The sequence below is a fragment of the Setaria italica genome, chromosome VIII, assembly GCF_000263155.2.
Source record: "Setaria italica strain Yugu1 chromosome VIII, Setaria_italica_v2.0, whole genome shotgun sequence".
Taxonomy (NCBI): domain Eukaryota; kingdom Viridiplantae; phylum Streptophyta; class Magnoliopsida; order Poales; family Poaceae; genus Setaria; species Setaria italica.
The window spans coordinates 25,115,248-25,131,172 of record NC_028457.1 but is presented as its reverse complement, the minus strand read 5'-3'; the positions used below and the strand labels follow the sequence as shown (position 1 = coordinate 25,131,172).

Below are 15,925 nucleotides of genomic sequence, written 5' to 3'. Positions count from 1 at the left end.
CCTTTTATCCTTTTCATCAGCCTTTACTAAAGCCCGTTCATAGTTTGATAAGAGTGGTATCCTTTTCTTGGCTCCTTCTTCCATCCTGATAAAAAAGTATAAATCTCTTCGATTTACTGGCGGTGGCTCCATCTCCCTTGCTTTTTTTCTTCGACTTGTTTCTTGAACCACTCACTGGCCTCTCGTTGGATTTCTGCCCACTGTTCCGCATGAGACATTGCCTCCCAGCGTTCCTTACGAGTCACTTCAGGATCCTTTGTTTTCTTCTTTCTTTGTCTTTGCTTGGGAGGCAGTGCTCGTGACTTCTTTAGTGGTGGTGCAGGTTCCTTCATGGGGGCCGCTCTTGGTGCCGAGGACAGTGATCGGGGAGGGGTGTTGTTATTGTCGTCGTCACTCCCACCACCAAGATATGGTGGAGATGGAGACCTTGATATAGATGGAAGGGATGGTCTTGGAGCAGGTTGTGCACGAGATGATGGTCTCGAGGTATGAGGAGAAGGTCATTGCTGGGGATCTACGGGGAGCGGTCTTGAGCTCTGAGGAGATGGCTCCGTGCCGGGAATAATGATGTAGCATTTTCGCCATAGAATGATCCCATGAAGCGCATCTGCCAGTGTCTTTTCCCCGTCGCCTCCCGGGAGGTCGAGCTCTAGACCTTCATATTGGCTATCAACTATTTGCTCTATGCGGACGCTGGCGTAGCCAGGTGGAATCTCCATGCCATGACTGCTCTACCCCACCAGGGTTGCTAACGCACTCCCGTACGCTACCTGTACATATAGCAGAAGTAAACAAGTTGAACTCCGATCTCGAGGCGTGGATCAATTGACAAGATTGCATAAATATTATGTATAAGTATACCTTAATAGTGAGGTTGCCAACCGGTGCATGCAGCTCACATGAGGTGCGCTGCGTGATGGCATCCACGGGGAACCGTTGCTCCTCCACGGGTAACCTGGGCGTCTGCGCATCGGGGACCCCTGTAGAAGCACAACTGCTCAAGAGGCGTTGAGAAGGGTTGGCATTGTTAGGATTCAGCAATGCTCCAGATTGGGCCAACTCCGCAACTGCGTGGGCCACTCGACGATTGATTTCCTCCATCATTCTTTATTCTTGTGCCTGCACTTTGGATTCTAGCATCTGCCGCCAGCTCTCCTCGATCTGTTCCTTTCTTCGCTTCCGGCTTCTGTACGAGACGTTGTCGCCTTGGAAAGCAAACTTCCACAGAATGACCCTGAACCCTCGGCAACGTCCTGGGTGCTCCGGATTACTGAGGGCCAATGTGAGCTCATCATTTTCTCGGTCCACCTTCAACCTCCCAGCCTTAGAATCTTCAATGTTCTTCACAAGATGTTCGGCCTTCTCACGTATTGTGTCATTGAAAATCAACGTCCCATCCTCTTGGCTCAGGGAGCCTCCATGAGCGTAGTACCAATTTTTTGATCGTTCGGGCCATTCAATAGTTGCAGGTATGATTCCCCGTTCGATCAGATCTTGTTCCATCTTCCTCCACTTGGGAATTGCTGAGCCATACCCACCTCGCCCCAGATGATGATGGTAGCCCTTCTGACTAGCATTTGTTGTGTTGGTCATGATCTTTTTCACACCGTCTTCACTCCTCTTATATTCAATAAATGCATCCCAGTGGTCCCTAGTTTTTGGTGTCGTACCTAGTTTTTTATGGCCCTACTGGCAATCTAGGTACAACAATTTTTTGTGATCATCTATCATGCACTGCAACTTTGCTGCTTCCTTCTCAGTTTCGGAATCTCTGTATGCATCTCGTATCACCTGACCAAGGTCATCAGTAGGGCCATTTTCTGCAAACTCATCTTCATCAACCTCACCCATTGTAGTACCTGCAAAAGCTTGGCCTGCAACCCAGTCCGGAATAGTGTCATCTTCCTCCTCCTCCTCGCCATCTTCCATTACGACCCCTCGTTCACCGTGCTTGGTCCAAACCAAATAGTTAGGCATGAAACCGTATCTAAACAAGTAGCTGTGAATAATCCCCTAGGAATCCTTTGAATACTCCTTCTTGTTATTGCATTGGAAGCATTGACAACATACGAACCCATTCTCTGACTTGTTCGCTTTGGCCACTTCGAGAAAATAATGCAAGCCATCAATAAACACCTTGCTCCGCCTATCTGCATTATACATCCATTGCCGATCCATCTGCATCGTATTACGCATGAAAATGGATTACACTTGACAATGGATTACGCGTGAAAATTGATTAAAGATCCAAACAACATGGTACAATACAACAACATGAAGATCCAAATACACATATTTAAATTAAAGATCCAAACAACATGATACAATACAACAAGACATCCATTGGTTATTATCTAGGAGGACTTTAAGCATCCTTGGACGGTGAAGACAAAGGTTCCGCTGACCCAACCTCATCCTTTGGTTTATTTGTGCCGCCTGAAACGGTAGTACTAAGTGGACGTGAAACACCCGGGACTGAGGGTGGAGCATAACGACCACCAAAAGGAGGTTCCTGACCCGCAGCAACAGTTTCTTCATGACGTTGCTGCAAATAACGAAGCATTGCTTTTTCCAGCGCGCTCTTTTTCTTCGGCTTATGCTGAGGGCCAACTATGATTTTCCCCTTGCCGAAATAGGAACCACGATCGCCCCCACCATCGCCACTTCCTCCAGTAGCAGAAGCCATCTATGTACAAAAATTATTACCTTAACACTGCATAAGTTGTTGAACTTGAAGACCATGATCATCTCGCGAGCATGTCCTCAACTGGGCGGCACCGCACTTCGTCATGAAAGAGGTTCAATTCTACGGAAAAGGGGACACGGTCACGATGTCCGTATCCACTCTTTCTCGTAGAATCGAACCTCCTTCTTGACATACGTTGCTGCTCGGCAGAGAACATCCTCGGAGAGATGAACACGGTATGCAAGTTCAACAAGTATGGATTTGAAAAACCTTATTGAATTTGATAAGTTCAATAAGTAGCAGAAGTCATCTATGTACAAAAATTCTTTCCTTACCACTGCAAAAGTTGTTGAACTTGAAGACCGTGATCATCTCGCGAGCATGTTCTCAACTGGGCGGCACCGCACTTCATCATCAAAGAGGTTAGATGCTACGAAATAGGGGACACGGTCACGATGTTCTTATCCACTCTTTCTCGTAGAATCGAACCTCCTTCTTGACATACGTTGCTGCTCGGCGGAACATCATCGCAGAGATGAACACAGTATGCAAGTTCAACAAGTATGGATTTGAAAAACCATATTGAATTTGATAAGATAAACCGTCTAGACAAGATAGCATCATTCTTAAACCACTGCAAGAATGCATACTATATATGACACATCAATCTCCCTCACATTCTAGCTCAAAAGACCTCTACATTTTCTACTTCATCACATTCTAGCAAATAATCTTTCCATCTCCAAAGCATAAATCAAAGCATAACACGAGGATGAAGTAGCAAACCTTCACAACACTTGTGTTGGCTGAGTGAAATTCCCACGAAAATGAGGGAAAAAACTTCGGGCAGCACCTCCCTTGCTTCGGCACCATCGGAGAGTAGGTGAAGCTCAGCTCTCTCTGTCAATGTGTTGGACTGGCTCGGGCTGGAGGAGGAAGAAAGTCCTCTGTCTTGGTATATAATGGGGATGAGTTTTTATCCCGGTTAAAAACTCCAACCGGGATAAAAGGAACACCCTTTTATCCCGGTTGGAAGCTCCAACAGGGACTAAACTTTTTGTCCCGGTTGGAACCTCCAACCGGGATAAAATGGTGCCGCCACCGACAGCCCGCGACTAGCCGTTGCAACCGGGACTAAAGGGGGGCCTTTAGTCCCGGTTGCAATTACTAACCGGGACTAACTCTCCCCTCCATTTTTGCCTACCGTGGCGCACCCCCTTTTGTCCCGGGCCAACTTTAAACCGGGACAAAAGGGGGCGCATCGAAAGCCAATTCTCTACTAGTGTCTGCCCACCCAGATTGCCACATTCATATACTAGCATCATTCCGTTAGCTACTGGTTGTACTAGTAGCAGCACTCTCACATTATTTTTCGTTTGGAGAGAGAGAGATCACAGAGAGAGAGGGGGGAAGGAGAAGATGGAAATGACTGTCACCGTTTCCGAAGGCCGCGGTGCGTGACGTGAGGGACGAGCGGTTAATGAAGATGCGTAAGGCACAGCTGATTACTGGGATTTTTCTCTTTTTCTGATTTTCGTTTTAATCTATTCTAAAAATCAGTGATTGGTTTGTGGTCTTACCTCCTGGAAGGTAACGGGAGTACCTTAGCATTCCCCTATTCTGATTAAAATACCAGATTGTACTTTTTTTAATTCTCTTGACTAACTAGTGTTCTAAATCTCTGATTTAAAGGTTTCATCGGGCAAGTCTCTGACAATGGTGGTATGAAGAAAATGTCATGTGCTTCACCATCTGATATTGTGTAGTGTAATTAATAGCCATCAATTCTTATGCATCATCCAAGGCAAGAAGTTCTGTATGATAACTCTTTGGAAGCAATGTTATGCACAGTTGACTTCCAGCCATGGAATTTTTTTTCAGTTTGTGGTCAAATAACTAGCTGTAGACATATGGTGTACCGTAGCAATTTTTTTGGATAGAGAAAACCATAGCTTTGAATTTACAAGTGATCACATAATGTTGGTGTAGGATTTTTAAAATTTAGTGATAGGGCAATGATTTAATTATTTTTTATCAAATATCTCTTAATTTTCCTAGTTTTTTCTGATTTTTAGGAACCATTTGTGCTTCTATGGATTTCTAGCACCTTGCTTACCGACAGCGACAGGGAATGTAAAGCCAAGCGGGAATTCCTTCCCAGGGAAAGTAATTGCCACCTAAATCCCCCTTGGCGGTCTCCTTCCCTGGGTTACTTCTCTTTCGCTTCCAAAGGAGCTCTCAAAGGGTAGCTCGCTCGATCTGGTGAGCGACGAGGAGACAAGAGCGAGGTCAAGGGGAGGGCCGCCACAGGGTTGCGGGGAGGAGCGCTGCTGCGGAGTCACACGGAGGAGCCCTGCTACTGCGGAACGCGGTACCCGTTCCTCGATCCCTTCGGACCGGGAACTTAGAATGTATCGATCCAGGTTCCGCATACCCGTTTCTCAATCCCTTCGTATCGGGAACTCTGTGACACTAAGTTCGACCTAGGGTCACCGGGGGTCGGTAGGGTCACGAACCTTTTACTACTCTTTGTTTCGGGATCGCCTCGCTCTGATCCATGACCTGGTTTAAGAAGCGGAGCGAGCTCGCGAAAGGGTTAACCCGAACCCCTTTCATGCCTAGAAGAATACTAATTTTATTTTTGCCATTAGTTGAGCGATGGCACGGATATTAAGAACGTGACACGTCAATTTTACCATCGGTGACGAGGCAGGTGCAAATGGGCCTTCGATAACGGTACGGTGCTCGCTGGGCTTGTACGGATGGATCGACACGGATGAAGCTTTTCTGTGTACGCTGCACAATCGTAAAGTATTGAAATAATATTTGTGCAGTGTTTTTGCAATACTTTACAATTAAAACTTGTGTTCGTGCTTCAAATTTTTACAGAAATTAATTGATTTTTTAACATGACACAATATGACATTGAGCTATTTTGTTTCCAATTACTATGGCTATTTTAACATGTGTGTTCCACGTCGGAGTCTATATTTTTGTTGTGATTTTAGCACCCATGAATCTAGAAAGAAAAAAGAAATTCCCAGCCCGAGCCAAAGTCCTTGGGTTGCTGGCTGCCTTTTGCCCTCGGCTCGTTGAGCTCACAAGCTGCTCGCGAGCCAGCTCGAGTTGGCTCATTATTTTAAACGAGCAAAACTGCCAGCTCGGCTCGTTAACAAAATGTAACAAGCCGATCCAGATCGAACCAAGCCATACTAACGAGTTGCGAGCATTTTGTCCAGCCCTACTGGTAGGTTTCATTTGCCTCGTTTGCCGGCACTATGCTCACAGCCTCTCACAAATGCTTGAAAATGGAAAGATTATACTTGTTGCCTTGATCTCTTCACAGTTCTCAGTCTGGGGCCATTAGATTTGGTATATCCATTAGATCCTTCAGGCTTGCTATGACTTGGACCTTGTTGGATTAAATCTATTCTGAACGCGCGCATAATTTGATTAGTATGGAGGATGCCAGCTGATTGGACTTTGACTATATGTCCAGCTTGGCTCCAATAATGCTATCCACAACTTGCTTGTGGTCTCAAGACTGGGGTGCACGTTCCATTTCATCTGCGAACTGATACTTTCAAATTGGGTCATTTTAGTATTTTTAGGTTCATAGATTTTGCTATCTATCTAGATATATATTATATCTAGATAAATAGTAAAATTTATATCTAGATACATAGCAAAATCTATGAACCTATAAATGCTAAAATAACTTACAATTTTGGGACGGAGGGAGTAGTACCTATATTTATATATGTTATAACTAATGAAAAATTACTGCTGTACCTTACTGGAGTACGTGCTAGACACGTTTTATAGTCATGGATATGACAGAGTTGTGTGCGTTGAAAAGAACAAAATTAGTGCATAAATGGGCGTGTTGAGCTAGCCTAAGAAATAAAAGTGGAGGATATAAAATATATACATGTTGAGCAATATGTATTTAGAAACTAAGTGTGAAAACTACGGCTTGTGTTTCAACATACCTTACTTCTTTATCAAATCCAGGCAAGTGCACCGCAGAGACCTTTCAACAATGGATGGAGGTGCAGGCCACGAACGAAGTTGTGACCCGTACAATATAATCTAAAAATTTCAAAACTTGTGTTCATCGGGACAAGAGTGTTTGTGTCCATCATGTCCTCACATTAAGAATAAACTAGTCTTATCCTTTCTTGGTTGACTTTGAGAAAAATGCATAGGCAAAAGTGGTGGATCCGCACTGGCTTGAGTAATAAACTACGCCAAGTTGCTAATTGTTCTCTTTTCTTGCAAAGATATAGTGCAATATAAATCATCACATTACCAGATTTTTCAATGATAAAAAGATTAACGACTAATATAACAATTTGATCTTACTAAAAGTTTCATTGTAAAAATATTAACCGCTACAACGATTTAATTTGATGTTGTTCAATTTCTTTAAAAGATTAAGCATCTTAAGGGGGTTTGTAATTTAACTTCATCATGTAACAAATTCTGCTTGATTGGTTCTACCTAAGATCTCAAATCTAAGTGCATTTAATTAGTGTTGTTTCTTGGTACCAAGATTTTCTTTTAAAATCGTCATCATCTAATAAATCGTATAAAATTTGTAGTACGCGATTAATGATAATAGGTTCACCATGAAACTTACTTTTATAATTTATACATTTTATTTTCATAGATATTACAAGATAAATCGCCATAATGGGGACTATAGACATATATGACTAAAGTAGAGTAGTTTGCTTGATCATATTTGTATGATTATAAGAACCGATGCACATTATGTTCTTTGTCAGGAGCACACATGGTCAGCGGTCAACTAAGAGACTTTACATCAAGATCGAAGCAAGCCAGTTGAGCATTTATTTTAACGCCACTATTGGTCAACTATGACCATACAGTATGTCTAGTTTTTTACGCCCCTTTGGTAGAGTTTCAGCTCCTAGGAGCTCCACCAAAACAGCTTTGACTTCAGCTTCTCCGGTGGAGTGATTTCTCCAGTGGAGTTGAAAAATATTTAGCAAAACGACTTCTCAATGGCAATGTAGGTAATTTTATGATCAATTAATACTTGGAGAGGGAGGAGAAGCTAGTGATGCCATTTTTTTCTCCTCCTCTTTAGAACCCCTTTGGTAGAGCTCCAGCTTCGGCTTCTCCTGCGGCTCCAGATGAAGTCCTACCGCTTGGTCAAAAACAGCTCCACCCCTAGAGCACTAGAGGAGCCGTAGCCGTTTGGAGAAACCGGAGCAAAAAAATAGCTCCTCTGGCCCCTCCCCATTTTAGGAGGAGCTAGAGGCCAACCAAAGGGGACCTTAGTGTAAGCTGTTTTGTGCCTTCTTCCCGACTTCGGTGGTGAAGCTATTTTAAAGTTACCCCTTTTGTAAGACTTCACCAAAAACCAGTGGAGAAACTCTTTAAGAAGCCCTACCAAAGTGTCCCTTAGTATCTCAAGCAGCTTCTATGCGAAAATTAAGACGAGAACCAAGCTGGCCAGTAGCAGCCCCTCACCTGTATATGAGACAGAATTAGCTCACCACACAGAGAGAGAGAGAGAGGGAGGGAGGGAGGGGTCATGGAGTTCAGTACAGGGGCATTGGGCGTTCTCGTCCCCAAGCTGAGAGCACTCCTGCGAGAGGAGTACAATCTTCAAAAGAGCGTGAATGGAAGGATCAATTACCTCATGGCTGAGCTTGAGAGCATGCATGGGGACCTCGAGAAGGTTTCTAGTGTACCAATGTTTAAGCTGGACAAGAAGGTGATCGTTTGGGCAAGGTATGTCCAAGAGATCTCTTACGACATTGATGATAATGTTGACAATATCCTGGTCCAGGTTGAGGGGATGGATTCAGCCAAGAAGCACAACAATATTACCAGGTTCATCGACTGGAGCCTCAACTTGTTGTCCAGGGCTAGGATCCGTGCCAAGTTGCTGTCCAACGTACAGATCCGCCACGAAACAGCTGTTGACTTGATGGAAATCTTGGGCTATGTTAAGGAAGTGAAGGAACGTTGTGATATGTACAATGTTGACAGCATCTTTATTGGGCCTGCAGCAGCGTCCATTGATCCTCGCAATGATGGTCTGTACAGAAAAGCCACCGCCCTTGTTGGCATCAATGAGACCAGGGACAAGCTAATTGAAGTATTGTCCATAACGGGTGATGTGTCGAACAGAAGCTACAAGGGAGTCTCTATTTTTGGATCTGGGGGATTAGGCAAGACAACCCTTGCCAGAAAAGTGTATGAGAAGCTCAGAGTGGAATTCGATTGTTGTGCTTTTGTTTCAGTGGGTAACAATCCTGACATAAATAGAATTTTCAAGGATGTTCTCTTTGAACTTGATCAGAAGAAATATGAGAATATTTATAACACAGCAAGGGATGAAAAGCAGCTCATTGATTTGCTACGCAGATTTCTTGAAGACAAGAGGTACTCACCATAAACCCATGCTATATATAAATTAACAATTTTGAGAAATCTCCCCCTATTGGCATGCTTATTTCTATATACTAATCCATCAAACCGTGCTCCCACGCTGGCTAGTATTTTTAGGTGACATAAATATTAGTGGTTTTTTTTAATTTCATCAGGGTGAATAATCAATCAAATTTGATACTTTTGGTTAATTTTCTAACACTTATGGCATCATAAGAAGGATAACAAAAATTTCGCAACACACTATAATAAATAATATATTAATGAGTGGTTGTCATGATTGGGAAGCGAGATCAATACAGTTTGAAGATCACCTTAAGGTTTTTGAATCGCAACTTGTTCAACTGCATCAGCAAGACGGTGCTGGATAAAGTTTAGCTATTTTCTGCATAAAAGATATAGTATACAAACATGGAACTTTACAACCATTCGAGAAGAACAACGATCTTGAGAGATAGATTCAAGAGGAATATAAAAATTAAGCTATTTTTCTTTAGAAAAGTTATGGTATCCAACAAACGATCTGGTACACAAACAACGATCATATAAAACAGATGAGTTAATTGCACCCACCATACAACAACTTTTCAGGTGGGTATAAATTGGTCCAACAACTTGTAAAATACTCAATCTAATACAATAACTTGTCAGGTGGGTGCAGATTGGTCCAACAACTTGTAAAATGCTCAATTTAGTGCAATAACTTAGCAAATTGATGCATCTACAGTCCAAACGTTACAATGAGAATGTAATAAGCAAAGTAGATGGGCATGTGAATTCTATTCCATTCAATAATTCTTATTTTTTGTCAATAAAAGTAGTTGATCGTGACATGTCTATTGCTTTTCAATTGTGTACATAACTAATTTGTTCATTAGTTAAAATTCAATAAAATTTTAGAAGTACACCATTGGTATTACTGAAATACTAAAGTCCACAAGAGAGACTGCGACCTTAGGTTTCTTCGGTACTTGTGCTCATGTATTCAACAACCGTAGAGAAGCATGTATGTTTTGAGTTTCACTCAGTTTTACTTTATGAACAGGTACATGTAGCTTTAAAAAATATTTATGCCAAACTTCTAAAAAGGTATTGTTAGTATGCATTAATATATTGGTTTTCTTAGCTAAACAAAAATGCATATAATCAAAATGTAAAACATTGAGGATGAACTTATCAATATTGATATGAATTTAAATATTTCTAATTAAAATTAAATTATTGTATAAAAAATAATTAATACGAAGACATAACATTAATTTTATAAACAATGAAGGTTCTAGTCCTAGCTAAATACGTTACTCTTGCGACATGAATATCAATGGTAAAAAATGCTCAATAACTTATTCAGACGTGAATATCCTCTGGCCCGTCATTAGCAAATATATTGCTTGTTACAACATTTGAACTACAGATGTACCGATTTACTAATTTAATTACACTAATTTGAGCATTTTACAAGTTCTTGGACCAATCTGCACCCATCTGACAAGTTATTGTACTAGATTGAGCATTTTAAAAATTATTGTACCACTCTGCACCCATCTGATAAGTTGTTGTATTGTGAGTGCAATTTACTCAAAACAGATTCGGTATGAATAACAATTCGAGAAGAATTTTGTACCTTTCAGTTGGTGAAAGTACGTAGCAGCAGTCCAAAACAACAAACCGATGGCTTGAGTTGGCGTCTGACTTTCTACTTGATAGGAGTAATACAAAAGCATCGGGATTTTTTAAGAACGGCAGTTCTTTTTTATATATACATAGATGTACACGTGGTGTATCTTGTTTGTTAGTTGGATTAGCTAGCTACCGATCCTTTGGGATATATTCTCTCTCTAATTTACATAAGGAAGAGAGATTAAGGAAGAGCGAGAGATTATTTAGGGTAGATGTCACTTGTAGGATAGTTTTAGACATAATTTTTCGTAAATATTTAAATCAGGCTGGATGTGATCATTAGGATATTGGTAGACTATTATGTTTTTTAATGGAAGATGCGGGTAGACGCGGGTAGCCCACACCATTAATTATTTTGATGGAGAGGAGATGCAGTGGATGCTATTTTGGATGAGGGATGCATGTTTATTGAGATCAGTAGTAGAGGATCACGTGGATTGAGGTGGAGCCGTGGAGGCCCACGGAGGGTTAACGAATCTTATCCTCCACGTGGGATTCATAGGCTAGATGTTTTGTTCATGTTTTTAGACATTAGGATTTATTTATTTTTCCATGAGATAGCTTAACGGTGTCCTTTGTGAGCTTGCATAGATAGAGATTCAGGACTAAACTTTCTTTTCTTTATGTTAATGGCTGGATATTTCTAATTTTTGTGAGAATTTTTAGGATTTTTTTTCAAGAATGTCTGCCTTAGAACCTAGGTGGCTTCATCTGGTGGCTTCAAAAAGGAGCCTACAATTAGTAATAGTTAGATTGTAATTTCTCAAGACAGTTTTACTAACTCCCATCTATTGCAATGTCATACGTGGATAGGTACTTTATTGTTATTGATGATATTTGGGATATAAAATTTTGGGAAGCATTCAAATTTGCTTTTCTTGAGAACAATCATGGAAGTAGAATAATCTCAACCACTCGACGACTTGATGTTGCTAGAGAAGCTGGTGATGTTTACATGCTAGAACCACTTTCATACGATAATTCCAAGATGTTATTTTACACAAAGATATTCGGTGAGCTAGGAAGCTCTCCGGATGATGTGTTGGATAAAATTTTGAAGAGATGTGGTGGTGTACCGTTGGCTATCATTACGATGGCCAGTTTGTTGGCAGGCAAACCAAGGGAGAAATGGTTCGAAGTGTATACTTCTATTGGCTTCAGCGATAAAGATAATCAGTGCATGGATAATACGATGAGGATATTGTCATGTTGCTACTATGATATGCCTTTTTATCTGAGGACTTGCTTACTGTACATAAGTGTGTATCCAGCAGGTTACACCATTAACAAAGATTACTTGATATGGAAGTGGGTAGCTGAAGGTTTTGTGCCCGAAGAACATGGAATTGGGTTATTCGAGCGTGGAGAGAGGTACTTCATCGAACTCATGAATAGAAGCATGATTCAGCCAGTACAGGAAGAGAGGCAGGTAGGCTATGTGGATAGTTGTTGTGTTCATGACATGGTGCATAGTTTGATACGGTCTTTGTCATGTAAAGAGAACCTTTTTATCACCTTGGATCATGAGCAGGACACAATACCACAGAACAATATCCGCAGGATTTCGTACCAGAGGAGGAAAATTGAGGACGGCCCTCATGCTCAGATCGGTATGCCAAGCATGAGGTCATTCATTGCTTGTTGCTCTGAATTCCCTAAGATGGTCCCTATATCAAACTTTCATGCTCTGCGTGTTCTTGCTTTGGAGAAGTGCCACTTCTTGAAAAGCTATCATCTCAGGCATCTTGGAAAATTACTTCAACTAAGATACCTTGGTCTCGCAGGTACACCTATCTGTGACCTCCCGATGGAAATAATTGCCCTAAAGCTTCTACAGACACTGGACTTGGCAGAAACTGGCATCAAGCAATTGCCATCAAGCATTGGCCTGCTAACACAACTGATGCGCCTTCGAGGTATGTTCGCAACAAAAGCACCGGTGGATGGGACCATCATGAAGCTAACGTCCCTAGAGGAGCTCTGGATAGACCCTGCTGCTGCCAATGAAGACAACAAAACTACAGAGAAATTCGTTACGGAGTTGGGAAACCTCAAGAAACTGAGGGTTCTAGCTACTAATATTCCTGCAGTTCTGGATGAGAGCTTAGAGGAAGCCTTGCTGCAGTCTATACGCAATATGCCCAACCTCCATTATCTTTTCGTCCAGTTTTTATCATCGGGCATGTCTCTGAAGCTGCAAGCTCCAACTTTCGTTCCCCCAAAATATCTCCGATACTTGTGGTTGGGGGGCATCGATTTCTTCACCATGCCGGAATGGATCAATTCATCTCTTCTTCCACACCTTTGCTTCTTAAAGGTGTGTATCCAGGATGTGGACTCCCAGGACATGTTGACCCTTGGAATGTTGCCAGAGCTGTGTTGCCTCCACCTGTTCACGACATCCTTATTCGCTATCAACTATGGTGGTGGCTACTTTCAGAAGCTGAGGAGTTTATGCTTAGCCAGAGCCACGTTCTCGCGAGACAAGTGTGGAGTACCAATTCTGCCAAGCCTTGAAGATCTTCATTTCGCGATCGATATTGCGGAGATGAAGCAGGTCTGCACTTATTACGGTCAGAGCATATCAAGTTTCTTACCAACGCTGATTGCATTACGTAGCATCCCTATGCTAGTGAAAGTCCATGTCAAACTTTTCTGTGAGGGTGCTACAGCTTGGGATGTCGAGGAAATTGAGGCGGCGCTGAAGCACATTGTCCGCAGTCATGGCAACTATCCCATCCTTGAAACTCAAAGAGAGAATGAAGAACAAATGACTACATCCGACCTCGGCCAGCAGGTTTCTACTTGTCATTTCTGTGTGTGTGTTTTAATTTATACTAGCTGTGTATTTTCGTTAATTTCGGTCCTCTTTAAAGGAGAAATATGTCCTGGAATAGAACGCATGCATGCTTTTTAACGATGATAATTAATATTAGTTTAAGTATTGATTTTCTAAATGAAGGATATAATAACAATTTTGTTTTAGAAAGTAGTATTTTCATTACACTACTAATGTAAATATAAATTATTGCAAGTACATAAATATTCATGGGTCACACCGACCAAGAGAAGTCAACATATCTGAACAATAACTAATGGTGTGGGCACTTGAATCTCTATGGTAGCTGCAATTCATGTTATCATCCAATTACTAATACCACTGTTTATTTCTAACCATATTTTTATGTCGCATTTTATGATAATTGTTATTCCAAATACAATATTATTATCGAAATATCTGTCACATTGAGATTACACAAACAGTGTTATGTTCTCAGTATTTTCTTTCAAAAATAACGAAATGGTCAACATCATACTAAATTGGAAAAGGTCCATTTTAATCCCTTCACCAATCTACTGGTGTCTAAAACAACCTAGTCCGGACAAGTTACCTAAGCCAAAAAAAAGGCCCATTTGTTTTTTTTCCGTCATGCATGTCCGCTCTATGCTAATAATATTTTTACTGGTGTCTTCCCAGCCTAGAATGGACAAATACAGAGTGCTGGACTTCCATGTCCACGTGTACAACCTAAATGTTATGTGTTATGCTTTCGATTTCACAATTTTGGAGGATTTACCTTCACTGGAAAAGGTCATTGCTCGCATCAACTGCATGGATGCTACACTTGTTGAGGTGGAGGAAGCAGAGGTGGCGCTGAAGCGGGCAGTCGCAGCTCATCCCATGCATCCCACCCTTGAAATGGAAAGGTATAGTGAAGACAAAATGATGGTACCAGGTGGCGAAAATAACCAGGTGTGTAATCAACTTCTCATTGCTTTTTTAAAATTCCATTAGACTATTCCCAGTGGAAGTTTCATAAAATTTTCATTCTCATTTAATAATGCGACACATCAGCAATTTTGATGACATGGCATGCTAGTTATGAAGAGAGATGGAAGGGGTTTGATCAGGATGAAACTTTTCCAAAACTGTGAAACTAGCATTGGGGACTAGAGAGTTTCATTTCATCTCATCACGTCCAATCACATACCTCGTAATTAAATGGTATGTCTAGCCTATGAAATCGTGAAATGAAACTCTGCATTGGAAGACCATGTTTCCTTCATCTACCAAACCTCTTTTGATGACATCATTCTTGAAAACCGTGATATAAAACTACCCACTGGGAATAGCTACTGTGCTTTTTATTTATGTCGATCTGGTCACATTCTGAAAAAAAAATGGTGCTGATTTGTCCACTCTATTTATTCTCAACACCATCAGGACGATCATGGTGCTACCACACAAGACCATGAGCCGTTGGTCTGAAGAAGAAGAGGTGCAGATGCAGGTGGGGTGGTCTCCATATCTCTGTCCATCTCTAGTAACACTATCGATCAAAAGTTTTACTTACAACTGATTCGACCCTTTACCAATTACAGCAGACAGTGCTGACGTTGCCACAGAGAAATATGATAGAGGATGTCACCTCCGTTGCAGCAAAAGAAAGATGGAGAGAAAAAAAAGAGAAGGAGATCCCAATTACGGATCAGAACCATGTTCAGTATTTGTTTTATCTAAAATAATGTTCAGTATTTGTTGTGAAATTTTGAAGTCTGACGGAAGTTTCTTTTGAATCCGATCGACTCAAAAAGTTCTCACAAGAACCATTTTTTGTATTATATGTTCAGTAGTTGTTGAGGAAAAATAGTACCTATTCGGTGTCCGACCTACCTCCACGTGAGCAATGGGTGAGATGCATAATTAATGATTCGGTTTGGCTTGGTTTAGCAATTACAGTGATTTGGACCGATCTGAGTCGGTTTGGTTTGATTTCTTGAAAAGATTCACAAACATGAACTTTACTATGGCTAGTCCCCCATCCCAAAATATAGTTATGTTTAAAATGTTTCAAAAGTCAAATCTTTGTTAATTTGACCAACAATACCTCTAAAAATAATTTATTTCACATAGAAAATGTTACATATTATAATAGTTGGTTTCATGATAAATATATTAACATTATTTTGATGTTATTAGTCTTTATGATTATTTCTCTATCTCAGTCAAAGTTTAAAATGTTTGACTTTGAAAAAGTCTAAACATAGCTATATTTTGGGACGGATGGAGTATATGTGTTACCTATATCGAAATTTGTACTCTATAATTAAAATAGACTAAAATTGGTG

General features: G+C 41.1%; 1 protein-coding gene across 1 annotated transcript; it reads left to right on the top strand.

The window, feature by feature from the left end:
* The first annotated feature begins 8,252 nt into the window (after window positions 1-8,252).
* Window positions 8,253-15,573, top strand: LOC101757810 (putative disease resistance RPP13-like protein 3). The gene is made up of 5 exons (XM_022829507.1): window positions 8,253-9,109; window positions 11,609-13,592; window positions 14,274-14,549; window positions 15,021-15,087; window positions 15,179-15,573. Exons 1-4 carry the CDS (start codon window positions 8,253-8,255, stop codon window positions 15,063-15,065), a joined length of 3,162 nt encoding a protein of 1,053 aa, XP_022685242.1. The 3' UTR covers window positions 15,066-15,087; window positions 15,179-15,573.
* Window positions 15,574-15,925: the final 352 nt, after the last annotated feature.